Source organism: Gekko japonicus, unplaced genomic scaffold, assembly GCF_001447785.1.
Source record: "Gekko japonicus isolate JY-2015 unplaced genomic scaffold, Gekko_japonicus_V1.1 scaffold59, whole genome shotgun sequence".
In the NCBI taxonomy this organism is placed as follows: domain Eukaryota; kingdom Metazoa; phylum Chordata; class Lepidosauria; order Squamata; family Gekkonidae; genus Gekko; species Gekko japonicus.
In genome coordinates, this window is record NW_015169174.1 from 2,190,918 (window position 1) to 2,206,132 (window position 15,215).

General features: G+C 42.8%; 1 protein-coding gene across 6 annotated transcripts in view; it reads right to left on the reverse strand.

The window, feature by feature from the left end:
* Positions 1-15,215, reverse strand: part of BTRC (beta-transducin repeat containing E3 ubiquitin protein ligase) — a 203,068-nt gene that overhangs the window by 83,610 nt on the left and 104,243 nt on the right. For all 6 annotated transcript variants that reach the window (XM_015415946.1, XM_015415944.1, XM_015415945.1 and 3 more), the window contains one exon: positions 10,987-11,064. In XM_015415946.1, the coding sequence (XP_015271432.1) occupies positions 10,987-11,064 (78 nt within the window). The remainder of the gene's footprint in view (positions 1-10,986; positions 11,065-15,215) is intronic.

Consider the following 15,215-nt stretch of genomic DNA (forward strand, 5'->3'; position numbering starts at 1 on the left):
ACTTTGGAGATGAGCTGTAATTTCAGGGGGTTCCCAGGTCCCATCTGGAGGCTGGCATCCCTAGATGTCATCTGGATTTTCTGTTAACCAGTGTGTGCAGAAAGTGGCAATTCCAGACTAAACAGCTAGTGTGAAAGCAAACTTAAAAGCCAAAAGGAATCAAATGAGTTTATTCTAGTAGTTATGAAGGCTGTATACCAGCAGTATGCCCAGTTCTGTGCCCTGTTGTGTCTTGGTGCCTTGTCCGCTTCTCTTTTCCTCTAGCTCCAAATGTTACATTCCTTCTCTAAGTGCTCAGTTCCTGGCGACATCTCCAGACTGGAGGATGTTGGTTAAGTCGTGGGGGAGGGGACCTCTCGGAGCAGAGCACAGCAGCTAAATAGAACCTCCATGTATAGGGGTAGTTCTACCCCTCTTTGAGATTTCTGTGGATGTCTATAGGAGAAGCCTAGAAAGTGTTTCAAATTCAGCACTGAAGGGACATAAAGACCCTGGTGGATCAAGACCATTTTGGAAACTTCCAGCCAAAATTTCAGCAAGGTGAGTGTAATGATTTCATGTTTTTGGTGTGTGTGTTTCTTTTAATGTTTAGTGTGACTGCAGTATTGTAAGAAGAGTTAATATGTTATGTTTGTATGCTTTGTCTGTTTGTACACTGAAATATTTTTTTTTTAAAAAAAATGTCGGCCTGCTCACAGTTTTAAAGCTAGTATCATTTTTGGCTCACAGGGTAAAATTTCTGCTCACAAGACTGCATACCTTAGAGGGAACATTGCCCCCAGACTCTTCAACCTCAACGTCAGGATCAATGGAGCCCCTTGAAGGCTGGGAGCCTGATTTCCTGTCCCAATCCCCTGTGACTCAGGTACAGGACTTCCATCTTGGATGGATTTAACTTCAGTCAGCTCTGTCACAACCATCCAGCCACAGCCTGTAACGCCTCGTCCAGATCTCCTGGGACCGTGTCTGGGCAGCCGTCCATCAGTAGTTTGCATTACATAGCCATACAGATGTTGTGTATGATGTGCTTCTCTCTTACCCCCAATCCCTTTTGAAATGATTTGTATTCTTTAATCAAGAGCTTCATACTTGAAGCACCATGATAGACTGGAGATCTATAGTAGGAAGAAGAAGGTGGAATGGTGCCAGCAGAGAGACAGGAAAGCCCAAATGTAAAAACAAAACTGGAAGAATTTGAGGATGGGATATATGAGTAAATCCAATTAAATTATAACAGAGATTCCCGGTGCAAAGAAGTGTGTTTTACTACCTCTGTTCTTGACACCTGAACACAGTGGGGACATGGCACCCCAACGGCAAAAGTACTGTGCCCCAGTGTCTAAAGTGCCATTGTGTTAACAGAAATAATGGCAATACACAACATGTTTGGTATTGTAGTTGATTATTACTTGCAATTCTTAGAAAGCACTAGAAACTAGTTTTCACATAAAACCAATTTCTGCACCAAATTTCTTGTCAATTATGGATACAGTGAAATTAGTGAAAGTAGAGCTGTCAACCAATTAAAGAAATCTAACTTGATCAATAATTTGACTTGCAATCAATTAACTGATTAAGGCTGTGGTCACACCAACAAGGTAATTGCGCTTTGTTCCCGCTTTAATTTAATCGGGAACATTTTTCTTTAGGTTGGGCTGATTAGATGCAACCGGCCCCTCTCTTCCACCATCCGCTCGCCTGTCAGCTCATAAGGAAAATCCTTCCCCTGCCTGCCTCCAGCAAGCCGCCTCTTGCTGCCCAACCAGCCGAGAGGGCTGCTGCGCTCAGCTCGCCTTGTCGGGGCTGTGGCAGAGCCTCCACCGCACCGAGTCCCTCCAGGTGATCCTGCCGGCCACGGGGCAGGCTCAGCCCCGCTGTCTCCACCATCCTCCTTGTCTGCGCTCACTTGCCTGCAAGCCTGAAAGCTGGCCCAGCACTTCCCCCATCTCCCCCCCCCAGCAACTTCCGCCTCCTGCTTCCTGCCACAGCTTCATGTCATGCCCGCAGTGCAGCCCAACCTCACAGACCCTGATCCCGGGGATTCTGCGCCCTCAACGTCCGAGGATGAGCTCCCTGCACCCCTTGAAGCACCAGACCCAAGTCTTGCGGAGGATGAGCACCAGCTCCCAGGAGAGTTTACACCTGGAGCCGCACTGGCAGGGCCAACCTCCTGATTCCCCCCCCCCCCACTGGTCCCCCACTGGTGGCTTGTTTGCGTGATCAAAGGCGGCGGGACATGGCAACCCGGCATAAGGAGGCGCACATGCGAAGTCGGTGTCCTCTAAGGCCAGAGTACTGACCGGGGCCAGGAGCCTGTTAGCGGCTGGTAATTGGCTAACAAGCAAAACGGGCTTTTTAGGCGAATCTCTCAGATTCCCAACTCGTGCTGGCAACTAATCGCATAGATGAAACGCTGCACCCTGGATCCTGTGTCCTGGTTTTATCTCGGACTTCCTGTCTCCTGACTTTGGCTTGCATGACGTTGTTTCCCTGGCTCCCCGACTTCGGACTGTGTACCCTGACTTTGATGAATGGCTTCTGAACTCTGCTTGCAATCTCCGGTAATCCTAGACTGTGTTTTGACTTGGCATTCTGGACTCTGCTCTGTCTCATCTGGTGCCCTGACCCTAGACTGTATTTTGGACTTTGCGTACCCTGCCTAGCCCGCCAGCACAATCGTGACACTTCACTCTTGGGGCGGACAGGACTTTTCTCCAAGCAGGATGAGCGCCTGTTTGCTCAAGTGATCAAAGCCGGGTTTAAATAAAATCGTACAAAGAGCGGTCAGACGGCCCTAATCGCAATTATTGCGAAAGATGGCTGTCCAGATGGATGAAATCGCGCATTCAACGCGCAAGTGCCAGGAAAATACTTGCTTTTCCTGGGGGCAGGAAAACCTGGAACCTTTGCGGGAGTGAGCCTGCTTCGGCACGGGAGGCGGATTGGCACATGTGGATGGAAAATTTAAATGAGAGGGAACAGCGGCCAACCCCGATCAAGAGGACCGTGTGACCGCACCCTAAATCTATGTCTGAATGCTTCTGAAGACAAAAGGATTCTTGTTGTTACATTAAGACTGCATATGTTGCAACATGTACCATTTTATAAGACTGTCATAGAATGAGGGGAAACAACTCCCCCAAGGAGGTCAGCTATCACTTTTTTCTTTTATTTATTATTTAAATCTGTCACCAAATCAATCAGGGTCACCTTTTAAACTCATATAAAGATTTTAAAATCAATCAACTAAACACTGCAGCCCAAATTGAAATAGTTTAGTAGTCTAAACTGACACAGTGATACCTTCCCACGCCCTCTTTGTGGTGCTCATAAAAGTCAGCCGCACAGCTTCCGCAAGACAATCAGAAGTCTAAACTTCATTTCTGGAACATTAAGTACTTCTGGTTCTAGTTCAAGTATGAACTAGGTATGCATCCCATCCCCAGATGGCCCAAGAGAGGCCATTTGTAGGCCATGGGAAACGCTACTCGAAATGGCAGCCAGATTCTGTGCCACAGGCAGATAGCTTTGCATTGGCGTGCTTTAATACTGTTTTATACTCCATATAAAGAATGCAAGCATAAACCAGTTTGTTGAAAACTACCCTTTTGGTGAAAGCTGGCTGTAATTCTGAACAAGTTTTCAATTTTCACACCGCTGCTAGGGTAAAACATTTTAAGGAGTTTAATTTTTACAGTGGCTTCAATGACACAGGATTATCTAACAAAGTAATGGCTAATCAATAGAGGGTTTAGTTGTCAGGTGAAACATATAACACACTAAAAGGGATTGATTGCTAGGCTCCTCCTTATTTACTGGAAGGTATATATTTAAAATGACACAAACTTGTTACCAAGGTGCATTCCTTTAACCTTGCAAAAGCTGTTTGAGATAAGCATTAAGCAGCCTATAGCAACAAGCACACTAATGGAAAAAATATCTGCAAACCTACAGCTAGCTGAAATCATGTCAGGAGCAAGAATACAATAAGAGTAACTGAGAGGTGTAAAGCTGCATCCATACCCCGACAACCCCCCCCCCCAAACCAGTATCTGTACCACTATTCAAAATGACACAATTTGTGCAATTGGTGAATATTTATATAGTGCATGGTTACACTAAGGGATTTGTTTTGTTCAGTTTTTGCTCATTTCAGAATATTTTGCAGAGATGGAGGAACAAAACAAAGGGGGACAGAGTATAACAAACACATATAAGAAAAGAAAGCTTATGCAGCACAGAATGATTCACTTTAACTCGATTCTTGAGTAAACTGTTAATATACTTTGAACCTTTTCTCAGCAATAATAAGAACTAGAAACTGTTGTGTTTTTTTAAAAAAAACTAGCAGAAACAGATTCTTTGGGGACACATTTTAATCAGCATCTGGATTCCATAATTTCATATAAATTATTAATAGATCTGCCTACATTTGACCCACAAGCTTCATAGGGATCTCTTTACACATCAGTTTTTTGGATGTGTATCTAAAATGAAAGTATACATATAACAAATAGGCACTTGAAAATATGTATGACACAAGCATACTCGGAGAGCTAGGATTGGCTGCAGCTCCTGAGCGACAAACCCAACATGGCATGAAGTGCAAAAAATGGCAATGTGGTGGTCCTAATGGTTAGAAAGGAGCACCCTTTAAATGCCCCTGAGTCTCCTAGCTTTCTATCTAAATCAGTGGATCCTTTCAGAAACTCTATGGACTTTAAATGGAAAGCAATTTCTTTGGCAATTTGTCCGGAGCATCCCTGTCTCCGAGCCAAAGACCACTTTTTAATAGGTGCAGCAACCTAAGTATTCAATAACATTTTCCCCCACCGGTCAATAATTACATGATTTATCAGACAGAGATAACATTGTAATAAAAACACAACAAAAATACAGTAATACAGCCTTCAAGTCATTTCCAGAGACAAGATTATTAAACTCTTTTTTTCATTGTTCAAACAAGAGCTTTTGTAGCAAAGCGCCCATTGCTGAACCAATGAACCGTAAGAAAATAGTTATTAGGCTCTGAAGAATTCAGCATAAGTGGAAAGTTATATAAACAAATCACTCCTGCAGATTCAGAGAGATCGCTTTCATCTCATTTATGTGGTCTTAGGAGACCTCCACTAATTACCCTTAAGGTCTTTCACACAGACTATTTAAAAAAAGGCAATTTATTTATTTATTTCCAATGAGGTGCTTCTTCTAAAGGTATTAAATAATGCCTGCAAATTTAAAAGCGTTTTTATAAATAGGTAATTAAAAAAGGAAGATGAGAATTAAGTCAAGCTGCAAAACATTACCCAGAATCCACTGCTATTATTATTTCTATATTTAAGGCTAAATTTCTAGGCTCCATAACTCAGAACATTTGTGGGGAGGGAGAAAGATCTCTGCAGGAAGTCGGAAAGACAAAATATAGGCTAGCCAAGCCAAAACTGAGAACATTTACAGAAATGTCCCTGAAGCTCAGTTTGTCATATTGCAATTACACCTTGCCTACTGTGGAGCCAGAGTCCCTAATTTTGCCACTAGAGGGAAGAATTGTCTCAACACATGGCAATGGTAGCGAAGGAATGGGTTTTCCTGAGCAGTTTCCATAACAATGCTCCCTTGGCTGTATGTACCTTCTAATTACTCAGTACAATTAAAATGACTAACCTAAAAAACAATGGGGGGGGGGAATACTGAGCCCATTCTGAGGCTCCATTTGTTCTTGCTTTCTTATTCATCAAAACAAGAAAACGAGAAAAAGGGGCAACTCCAGTCTCTCCCCAGTGTCCCCCCACAAGTTGTTCAGTGAAGCAACATTGACAAAAGCAAGGAGAATTGAATTGCCTGTAAAACAAAAACTGAAACAACCAAAAAAAACCCCAAACAAACCCCAAAACAAAAGAGAAATGTCGTGGTATTTAGCCATCTGGTAGCTGCTTGAAAACAAATTGTCCTCCAAAGAGCAGAAATACAGTATGTTTTCTCTCAGTTCACTGGCTTATGAATCTGATTTTTTTAAAGCAGAAAAGCTACTGTGTGTGTGGCAGCAGCAGCACACTTTTACTTCAATGCCTCGTCATTTAAAGGTCACCCTAGCCACTTGGGCTACTGCGCCCTTGCTCCAGGGACATATCTGAAAGCACCTACTTAAAATGCTCTGGATTTTCTCCCTCCCAATGACAGCTTGCCTTGTAATTGCCAACATTCAGAGGCTTAAATCCTTCATTTTATAAGGCTAGTCATTAAAAGGGAAGATGGCAGCCAAGTCACTCATTTTTCTTCCCATTGACAATTGGTGACATTTCTCCAGCAGTGCACAAGGTGTTGAAAACCTGGCAGCTGTTACCTCCTGGGATGGAGCTCCTTTTTTATCCTCCCCTTGACAGTTTAACTCAATGGGTCAGCACCTTTAAAGACTGCAAAGTATCACTGAAGTGGATGGCCGGACTTGAATTACTGCACCCTCCCCAATCAATGTAAACCCTCACCGCAGGTGAAATGCTCCATCTATAGAGGTGCATGGGGGAGGAAAATGTAATGCCCTAAGCCAGATGGGTTTCATCTTGTGCTTAAAAAAAAGAAAGAAAGAAAGAAAGGAACAAGCTAACAAGGGGACAGCTACTTTGTTAGCTTCTTGGCCTCTCTCATGGCTCTGAAGCCCCAGGGTTCCAGCCACACACAAGAGAAAAGAATTCAGCATACACATAAACACTTAAAGAAATATAACTAGGGAGAAGGCAACATGCTGTTTTCAAAGAGTTGAGAGTCCTGTTCAGAGCTTTATTTATCACTACCCACGTTCACTGGGCTGTAAGTGGACATGGAAACAAAAGGTCAGGAAAACAGACAATGCTTGCAATTTACTCCATTACAGAGGGACGTAGAAATGCAGCGCATCTGACAGACCCGATTAGCATTAAAGCAGAAAAAAAAGTAGTGGGTTTTTATGCTGTGTGACATCTCTGCTGAGCAGTCATATTCTACACATTCAGTATTCAGGGTATCACAAGATCTTCAGTGTAAACGAAATAAGTTTCAAAGAATTATAATTGTTAACAGGAAAGCCCCCCCCCAATTATATTTGAGATACTTACTTTAATTCATACTGAGTCTGTTTTTCCTAATATTAAATACTGATACAAAATTACAATTTTAGCTCTGATTCTTCTTCCGCCCTCTAACAGATACTCTTCACTCTACAGTACAGTATCAGTTGATGGAGAGAGGAAGTGGCATTTCTTTGTACCTTATAGTAGTATTTTCTTTTTTTGCCATAGTTGCTGAAGAAATTTAATTAATACAATTGAATTAATTAATACATATATGACCATAGGCATTAACAAACAGAAGCATCTCTAATTCTGCCTCTTCCTCATTATAGCCTGCTTAAACTTACATAAGCATCATATGGTTGAGACCCTGTAACCCCCCCCCCTTGTAAGACCTCTAAAATCTCTACACATTACAGCAACAGAATTCCATGAGGAACTGCTGAAGGAGAGGAAAGAGAAGAAAGAAACAGTTCTATGGTGGTGGTGGTGGTGGGGAATGGCGATGGCTGCCTCTGTTTAATTCCATGTGAAGGCATTAGAGAGAGGCATGATCAACAACACACATCACTGAAATCCTGCTGTCATCAGCACTTCCCCACATGGCATCTTTTGACAGGATTTCCTCTCCACAGAGCCTCCTCCCTACCCCATAGAACAAGCCTAGACAGCAAAAAGGCACATCATTATTACTCCATTTAAGCAAATGAAGAAGCTTTCTTTAAACAACCTGCATTGTGCCAATCTTTGTAAAAGGACAGTAGGGTAATCAAGTTCAGGGCAGCCCTCGACAGCTGCCCTGTGACCTATGCCTGCTGACCCTTGCTATTCATCACTTTCCTCTGGAGTATCAGGGCAAGCTCCTGGTGAGTGACCACCACAATAGACAGCTACAAGCCAACAATAATATGGCTCCTGCAGAAACTTGGGCGGCGGCAGGGGGGGGGAGCCCAGATGGCACTGCAATAAATTTACAAATCTTCATTCATGGCTCTGTATAACACACCAAAAAGCCAAAAGGCTCAAAGGTCCCTGGGGAGCTTCCCCCTCATTGCTTTCTAAAGGCCAACTCTCTCTCAAGGCTACTAAGCCCCAGTTCTTCAGAAATGGAGACCGAAGCCCTTAAAATTACAAATGCCTGACCTAATCAACCTACCATTCGGGTTCAATGCTAAATGATGGGTACTGAAAACTAATTATTGTCTTTTGGCAAGGTTTTTGAATTTAAAATGGAAACACACAGGTTAAAAAGGCACTGAAGCATTTCAAAGTCTCTTTGAAAAAGGCTGCACACATGCATAGAACAGGTCTCAAACCAGGAGCCAGATTCAATAATTCACACATTTATTTTTAAAATGAATCAGATTAGTCCCATGTGTGACCTGCTGGTCCATCTGTATTCGCTGGACTTAATGGGCACTCTTCTCACACTATCTTCAGCTTGAAGTATGAGAGAGATAAATTTAGTTTAATTTTCAACAGATCAAGCTATCCATTTTCCAAATGGACCATCTGGATCAGCCTATTAAAATTAATTTATAACTTAGCACTGAGAAAATTCGTTTGTTAGCTTAAACATAGTTGCCAAAAACTTTGTCCCTTTATCATGGTTTTCTCAGACTTTGCTCAAACCCACAAGCCCCCCCTTTTTTATCCCAAACCTTTCCTCATAAAATACCCTGCTTATAGAATAATATTTGCTCCTCTAAGCTATACACAGATTTAAATCAGTTTGTCTACTAATGTCTTCAATGCAAGAGCAATGGAAAGTGGTCAAAAATAAAGGCCACCATATGGTACATCCACAATGGAAAATGTGTCTCTATTAGAAAAAGGTGTTTACTTTGTAATGCATAACAAGTAGGGCTGTGCTCAGTGTTCCCTCTAAGCTGAGTTAGTGTGAGCTAACTCACAGTTTTTTAGCCTCTGGCTCACACATTTTTGTCTTAGCTCAGGAAGGGATGGCTCCAGAGCAAACTAATTTATGCAGCAGCCAAAGCTCCTGCTCACAACTTTAATGCCAGTAGCTCACAAAGTAGAATTTTTGCTCACAGGGTTCCATAGCTTAGAGGGAACGTGTGCATCTGCCACGTGTACACAGATCAGGCAGATGATACTTACTGTAGTTCCTTAGCCTATGCTCCTATACCTTGAATATACAATGGTGCTGCTCTTCACAAGTTACATTTTCCCCCCTGACATGGCAACTATGTGTAATAAAAAGCAATGCTGAACTGGCCCCTGGTCCACCTTTAATAAAATGCTGACCATCAGTTACACAGTATTTTTAAGTACTGGTGGGTCATCATGAGAGCTGATCTGTCATATATGGGTTGCTAGGAAAAGACAGCAAAATAGTTTCTTAATGTTTAGCAAGGAAGAACAAACTTGGTATTCTCACAAAAGCTGAAGAAGTCACGAGACAAAAATAAAGTAGCTGAATGCAAAAGAATGGCTTTTATTTAACTTTTTAGTTTTTCATTTTTTTTACTTACCAATATAAACAATAACAAAGAAACCTATAATTAGTATGTCTGTTCCCCTCCCTCTCCCTCCCACCCCATTTTGTTCCTTCTTCACATAACCAGTAAACTAATAAAACTGTTATAACAGCAATGTAAACTTACTGTCTTACTTTTGTTCTTTTCCCAATTCAGAGGTTTTTCTTCCCCAAAAGTATTTACAAGCCATCAGTGCTACATAATTGATGTGTCCTGACTTGCTGTGACAGTTTGTTAACAATTATAAGATCCCAAACTTTAACATGATGGAATGATGTGAGTTCTAGAAACAACACAGACTAAGCAATACAGGCTTGCAAAAGCCTTCAAGGTAAACTTTGATTTTTTTTAAAAAAAGTAAAATTCTGATAAAGGGGTCAATCCCCTTTTTTGTCCATAATGATTTTTGGTTTACAACAAATTTGCTCTCTTGAGAATGAAGCAGAATATACATTCAACCTATTTTTTTGCAAGAAAGAGTTACTACTTTCCTCAGAAGAGTAGCACACTGGCTTCTCTGTGGTAATGCCTCCTAAGCTAATACCTTATGGAATAACCTGCAATATTTGCCTTTGTGAAGAGCCAGCAAAACTTTACCTTTACTTTTGCCAGACTGTCCCTGAAACTGTCTGAAACCTTGCTTGGTTTCAAGCTTGCTATTCCTCAAAGATAAAATATGTTCAGCATAAGAAAAGAAGTACTTTTCTCCCTTTCTCACAATACAAGAACTCCTGGGCACTCAATGAAATTGCTGAGCAATTGAGTTAGAACAGATAAAAGGAAGTAGTTCTTCACCCAAAGAGTGATTGACACATAGAATTCACTGCCACAGGAGGTGGTGGCAGCTACAAGCATGGATGGCTTCAAGAGTTAATTAGATAATCATATGGAGCAGAAGTCCATCAGTGACTATTAGCCACAATATAGATAGAAACTCTCAGTCTGGGGCAAGTGATGCACTGTATTCTTGCTGCTTGGGGAGGGGGGCAACAGTGGGAGGGCTTCTAGTGTCCTGGCCCCACTGCTGGACCTCCTGATGGCACCTGGTATTTTTGGCCACTGTGTGACAGAGTGTTGGACTGGATGGGCCATTGGCCTGATCCAACATTGGCTTCTATTATGTTCTTATAGCAGACAGGTAATGCTGGCATAGAAAAGAACCATATCCTTTGCCTGACCCACAGTGCTTCTCTTTACAGGCTACAGTAAGATGGTTTGTACAGAGATGCAGCTCCCATGTTGTTATGAAAAAGTATCAGTGAACTCTAAGGTACCTTCTGAACAATGCTGCCTAGTGTGAAAGTGTGCAAACTCGTTCAGCAAAAGACAATGATGCAACTACTGCCTTATATGGTTTATATCCCAGGTAAGTCAGAGGAGTCCATATCTTTTGAGTGAAGGAGCCAGGTAGTTTTTGCAGATTCAAATCAAGTGCATACCTGCCTGAGTGCATTCTTCTCTGGAATGATTTTCCTAGGGGGTTCATCATTGTTACTATCTTCTCTCTCAGAGGAATTCTATGAACAACAGGAGGAAAAGAAAAAAAATTAATGTATTCCATCCCCAGCAAGAAAGCAAGAGAAGTTGAAGTTTCCAACAGCTTTACCTTCTCTTTCATAGGCTAATTTCTTGTAAGGGCTATGCATTTTTTGTTATTTTGACACATATTTAGATATCTACATTTGATGAATATCTGGAACATGAATTCTTATAACATATCAAGAATCACTGAATAAAAGCAACGTACTACTGACATGATCCATTATGACAATTACTCATACAATTAAATAGGCTATCAAATATTGCAGTCAAATATGCTACCATGTTCAATCCAACATTGTCACAATGCTCTTCTACAAAGCCAAACTACTACCTTAACCATACTTGACATAGGCACCTTATAAGGCTAGAATTATGCATATTAAACTAACAATACAACAGAACAGCCATTTTGTGTGTGAAAGACTAATAACCCAAACATTGGATTATCCAAATTTTTGGAAATAATCTTCATTGGTTATTGACAAAGGACACAATAGTAATACACGCTTAACAGCAGAAATGACAATGACATTTTTGACGGTAGAGTGGGTAGGTTAAGGGCAGCTTCCTCTAAACAAGGGACCAGGATCCAAAAGCCATTCTACATACCTAATAGGGCACTGGGGTTTATTTATCAGTCATTTGGTGCTACACAGTCTCCCTAAACATCATTGTACTTATATAACTGCTGATAATTGCTGGGATTTTGCACACAGCCTTAATGCCACTGCAGTTACAATGGTAGTACACTGGGCACGCATTCTTGAAGGCATCTTTTAATATATTTGGACATTCATTTAGGCAAAATTTCCATGTGTTCAGTGTCTTCAGTGTCTACTAGCCATGCTAATGGTACAGGGAAGAAGAAGGAGAAGGAGGAGGAGGATGGATTTATACTCCACCCTTCACTTGGAGTCTCAGAGCGGCTTAAAAACTCCTTTCCCTTCCCCTCCCCACAACAGACACCCTGTGAGGTAGATGAGGCTGACAGAGAGCTCTTTCAAGAATTACTCTTTCAAGAACAGCTCTGACAGAACTAATGGTTGCCCAAGGTCATCCAGCAGCTGCAAGTGGAGGAGTAGGGAATCAAACCCAGTTCTCCCAGATTAGAGTTTGAGCACTTAACCACTACACCAAACTGGCTCTGATTGGTCCGTGTAGCCCAGTATTGTCTACTCCAATGGGCAGTGGCTCTTAGTCACAGACAGAAGCACAAACCCAGTCATGATGCCCTTATTTGGAGGCAGCCAGTGTGCTATAATTGGTTAGACTAGGATCAGTGGGATCTGGGTTCAGATCCACACTGTACTGTGAAGCCTTGGCCCAGCCTTGGCCCAGTCACTACATCACAGAATCATTGTAAGGACAATACCGGAAAAGGAGGGAGGGAGGAGTAAGCAATGGATCAAATCGTATATGACACACGCTCTACCACTGAGCTATAGCCCCTACCAAACATGACATGATTTTAAGACTGACAACACCACACCTACCTCTCCTTCAAAAAACCTCTCCTTCCATCAAAAGTGTGTGATAGAAATAAGGGTGGCAGACAAGATACAATTCATTAGTATTAGTTACATGCCTCTCCTCCTATAGAATGCCCAGACTGGCTACAACATGCTTCCCACAACAACTTCTATTTGTGCAATGCTCAGAGCCAGACCCACTCAGCTTCAACTATGGAACTGCATTCAAGCCATTCTCTAGTACACTGGTCTTCTAAGTTTCCAGATGAGCATCACATGGCAAGAAGCAGGGGTGATGAGCTTACCATGTACAGGTAGTAGACCAAGTGAGCCAGGGACAGAAAAAAACAACCCAGCAACCCTTACCGTAGTGAGTAACATGCCAAGGGTCAAATACATGAAGAAATCCTTCACTGAGTGACCTTACCTCATAATTTCACTTCACCCTGCAGTATGTTCATACAAAAAGAAAACCAAGAGGCATTGCTTGCTCTCTTCTCATGTGCACAAGCAGCAGGTCTTTCTAAAAGATCCAAAAGCACAAAAACCGGAACTAACAATTCAGCAGGTGAGGGCTCCACAATCCAATTTGACATTCTCAGCCTACGGGTTCAAGATCACTGCTCCATTATCCTTGTAAAAGGATGCAAAAACTGGAAAACTATCACTTTGAGTTTTACTTTCCAAACAAGCATTTTGATCAAAAAGTGGAGTTTTAAAAGGTAGCATAGCATGTACCACTGAAGATGAATAAAGTCCTTTAGAATTGCAGACACAAAAGAATGTGATATTACCGCTTGGTGTTTTGACAATATTTGTTAAGCAGAGGTCCTAGGTTTTTTAGAGGAAGACAGAATTCCTGCTCAGACTAATCCAAAATGAGGATAAAGGGGTGGGATGCGATGAAGTAAATATAACTGGGAACGAATAGGTAACAGATTACCATTTACTGTCTGAACTGTTCTGTTTAAAAAGTGTATTTGAAGGATGGATCTGAAACAGTAACAGAAAAGGAGAACAAGATTCAAGATAGAAAAGGTAAACTTTATTCCACAAATAAGATACAATTTGGGGGGAAGCCAGTGGGGATGGAATGGGAAGAACAAACATGGAAGAAAGTGAACAAAGAAATAGAATCACCGTACATTTGGGCTTCTAAGTGAATACTACTAATCTCTCCCCTTATATAAAGCCGTAGTGGGGTCCAACGTTCCAATGCACACCTACAGTGTTTGGGCGCAAGAACTGTCAGTCAGAAGACGCTGGGTGGGTTGGCTGGCTGCTTTGTGTAGTCCCGCCCACGTCAGCGCCAGCCAGCGTCTTCGGCTCAGTCTGCTCTGGGCCTCTTGACAGGAGAGGACCATCTGCAGACTGAGTGCAGGGACAGGGCTTCTACAGGTGGGCCGCTTCAGCGGCCCAGCTAGAGAAGCCCCGAAGAGACGCCGGTAGACACAAGGGGACCCAGGTAAGAGGATGGAATCGCGCGGGAAACCGCAGGACAGAGCGGCGGCCGAGCTGCCTGTGCCTGTGTCTTCGGGTGAGGGTGTTCCTGGTGCGTGGACGGGGAAGCAAGTCAGCGGCCGGCGGCGGCCTGAGTTCTCTCCCATCCACTGCAGCATAGGTTAGTTATGCGGATCATATGGGGGAGAGGAGATTGATGTCAGCTGCTTTGGTTCCCACTGCAGGGGAAAACTGCCCTTTCCCTAGGCAGAGGCTTTGGGGGGGGGGTTGTAAAACTTAAGACAGACAGGCAGATAAAGGTTGGCTGATGGTTGCCAGGAAAGGAACATAGGGTTGCCAACTCCAGGTTGGAACTTCCAGGATATTTTAGGAATGAAGCCTGCTGAGAAGGAGGAAGAGGGGGACCTCAGACAGATACAATGCCATAGACCCCACCCTCCAAACAAGCTGTTGCCAATCTCCAGGTGACAGGGTGGAGAAATCTTTATGCTCTGGTGCTAATTCAAAGTGCTGGGGATGTGTTCAAGGCTCCCTCTAAGCTGTGGAGTCCTGTGAGCAAAAATTCTACTTGGTGAGCTCCTGGCATTAAAGTTGTGAGCGAACGATTTGGCTGCTGCATGAATTAGTTTGCTCTGGAGCCATCCTTCCTGAGCTAAGACAAAAATCTGTGAGCCGGAGGCTAAAAAACTGTGAGCTAGCTCACACTAACTCAGTTTAGAGGGAACACTGGATGTGTTGCATTCTGGCAGGGGACGCTGTGAGTGTAGAGAATGATATATCGACAGAGTAGTGTTTTGGAAAATCTTTAGGAATTGTTTGGTGCATTTACCATGGGGCACCCACTCAGAGCCTCTGGCATTTTCTCACTCTGCTGGCATCAAAACCAATTTAAGGCAAAATAGAGATATGGAGACTTTTCCATCCTCCTTTGCATCAATTTGTCTTTGTTGGCAATGGCAACCCTAGGCCTGCAAGCACTCTCAGGGTGACTTCATGCCTCCAGACTGGCATGGCATCACTAGCCCTGGCTGCCTATGGAAGCTGCCTGGGTGATTTCGGACCACAGACTTTCTGCTTAACCTACCTTACAGCGTTGCTGTACAGATCGCAAAGCCGAAGAGAATGAAGTAAGCTGCTTTGCTCCCTGCTAATGAGAAAGACATAATTTTCCCTAGAAAGAGGCTGCTGAGAGGGGA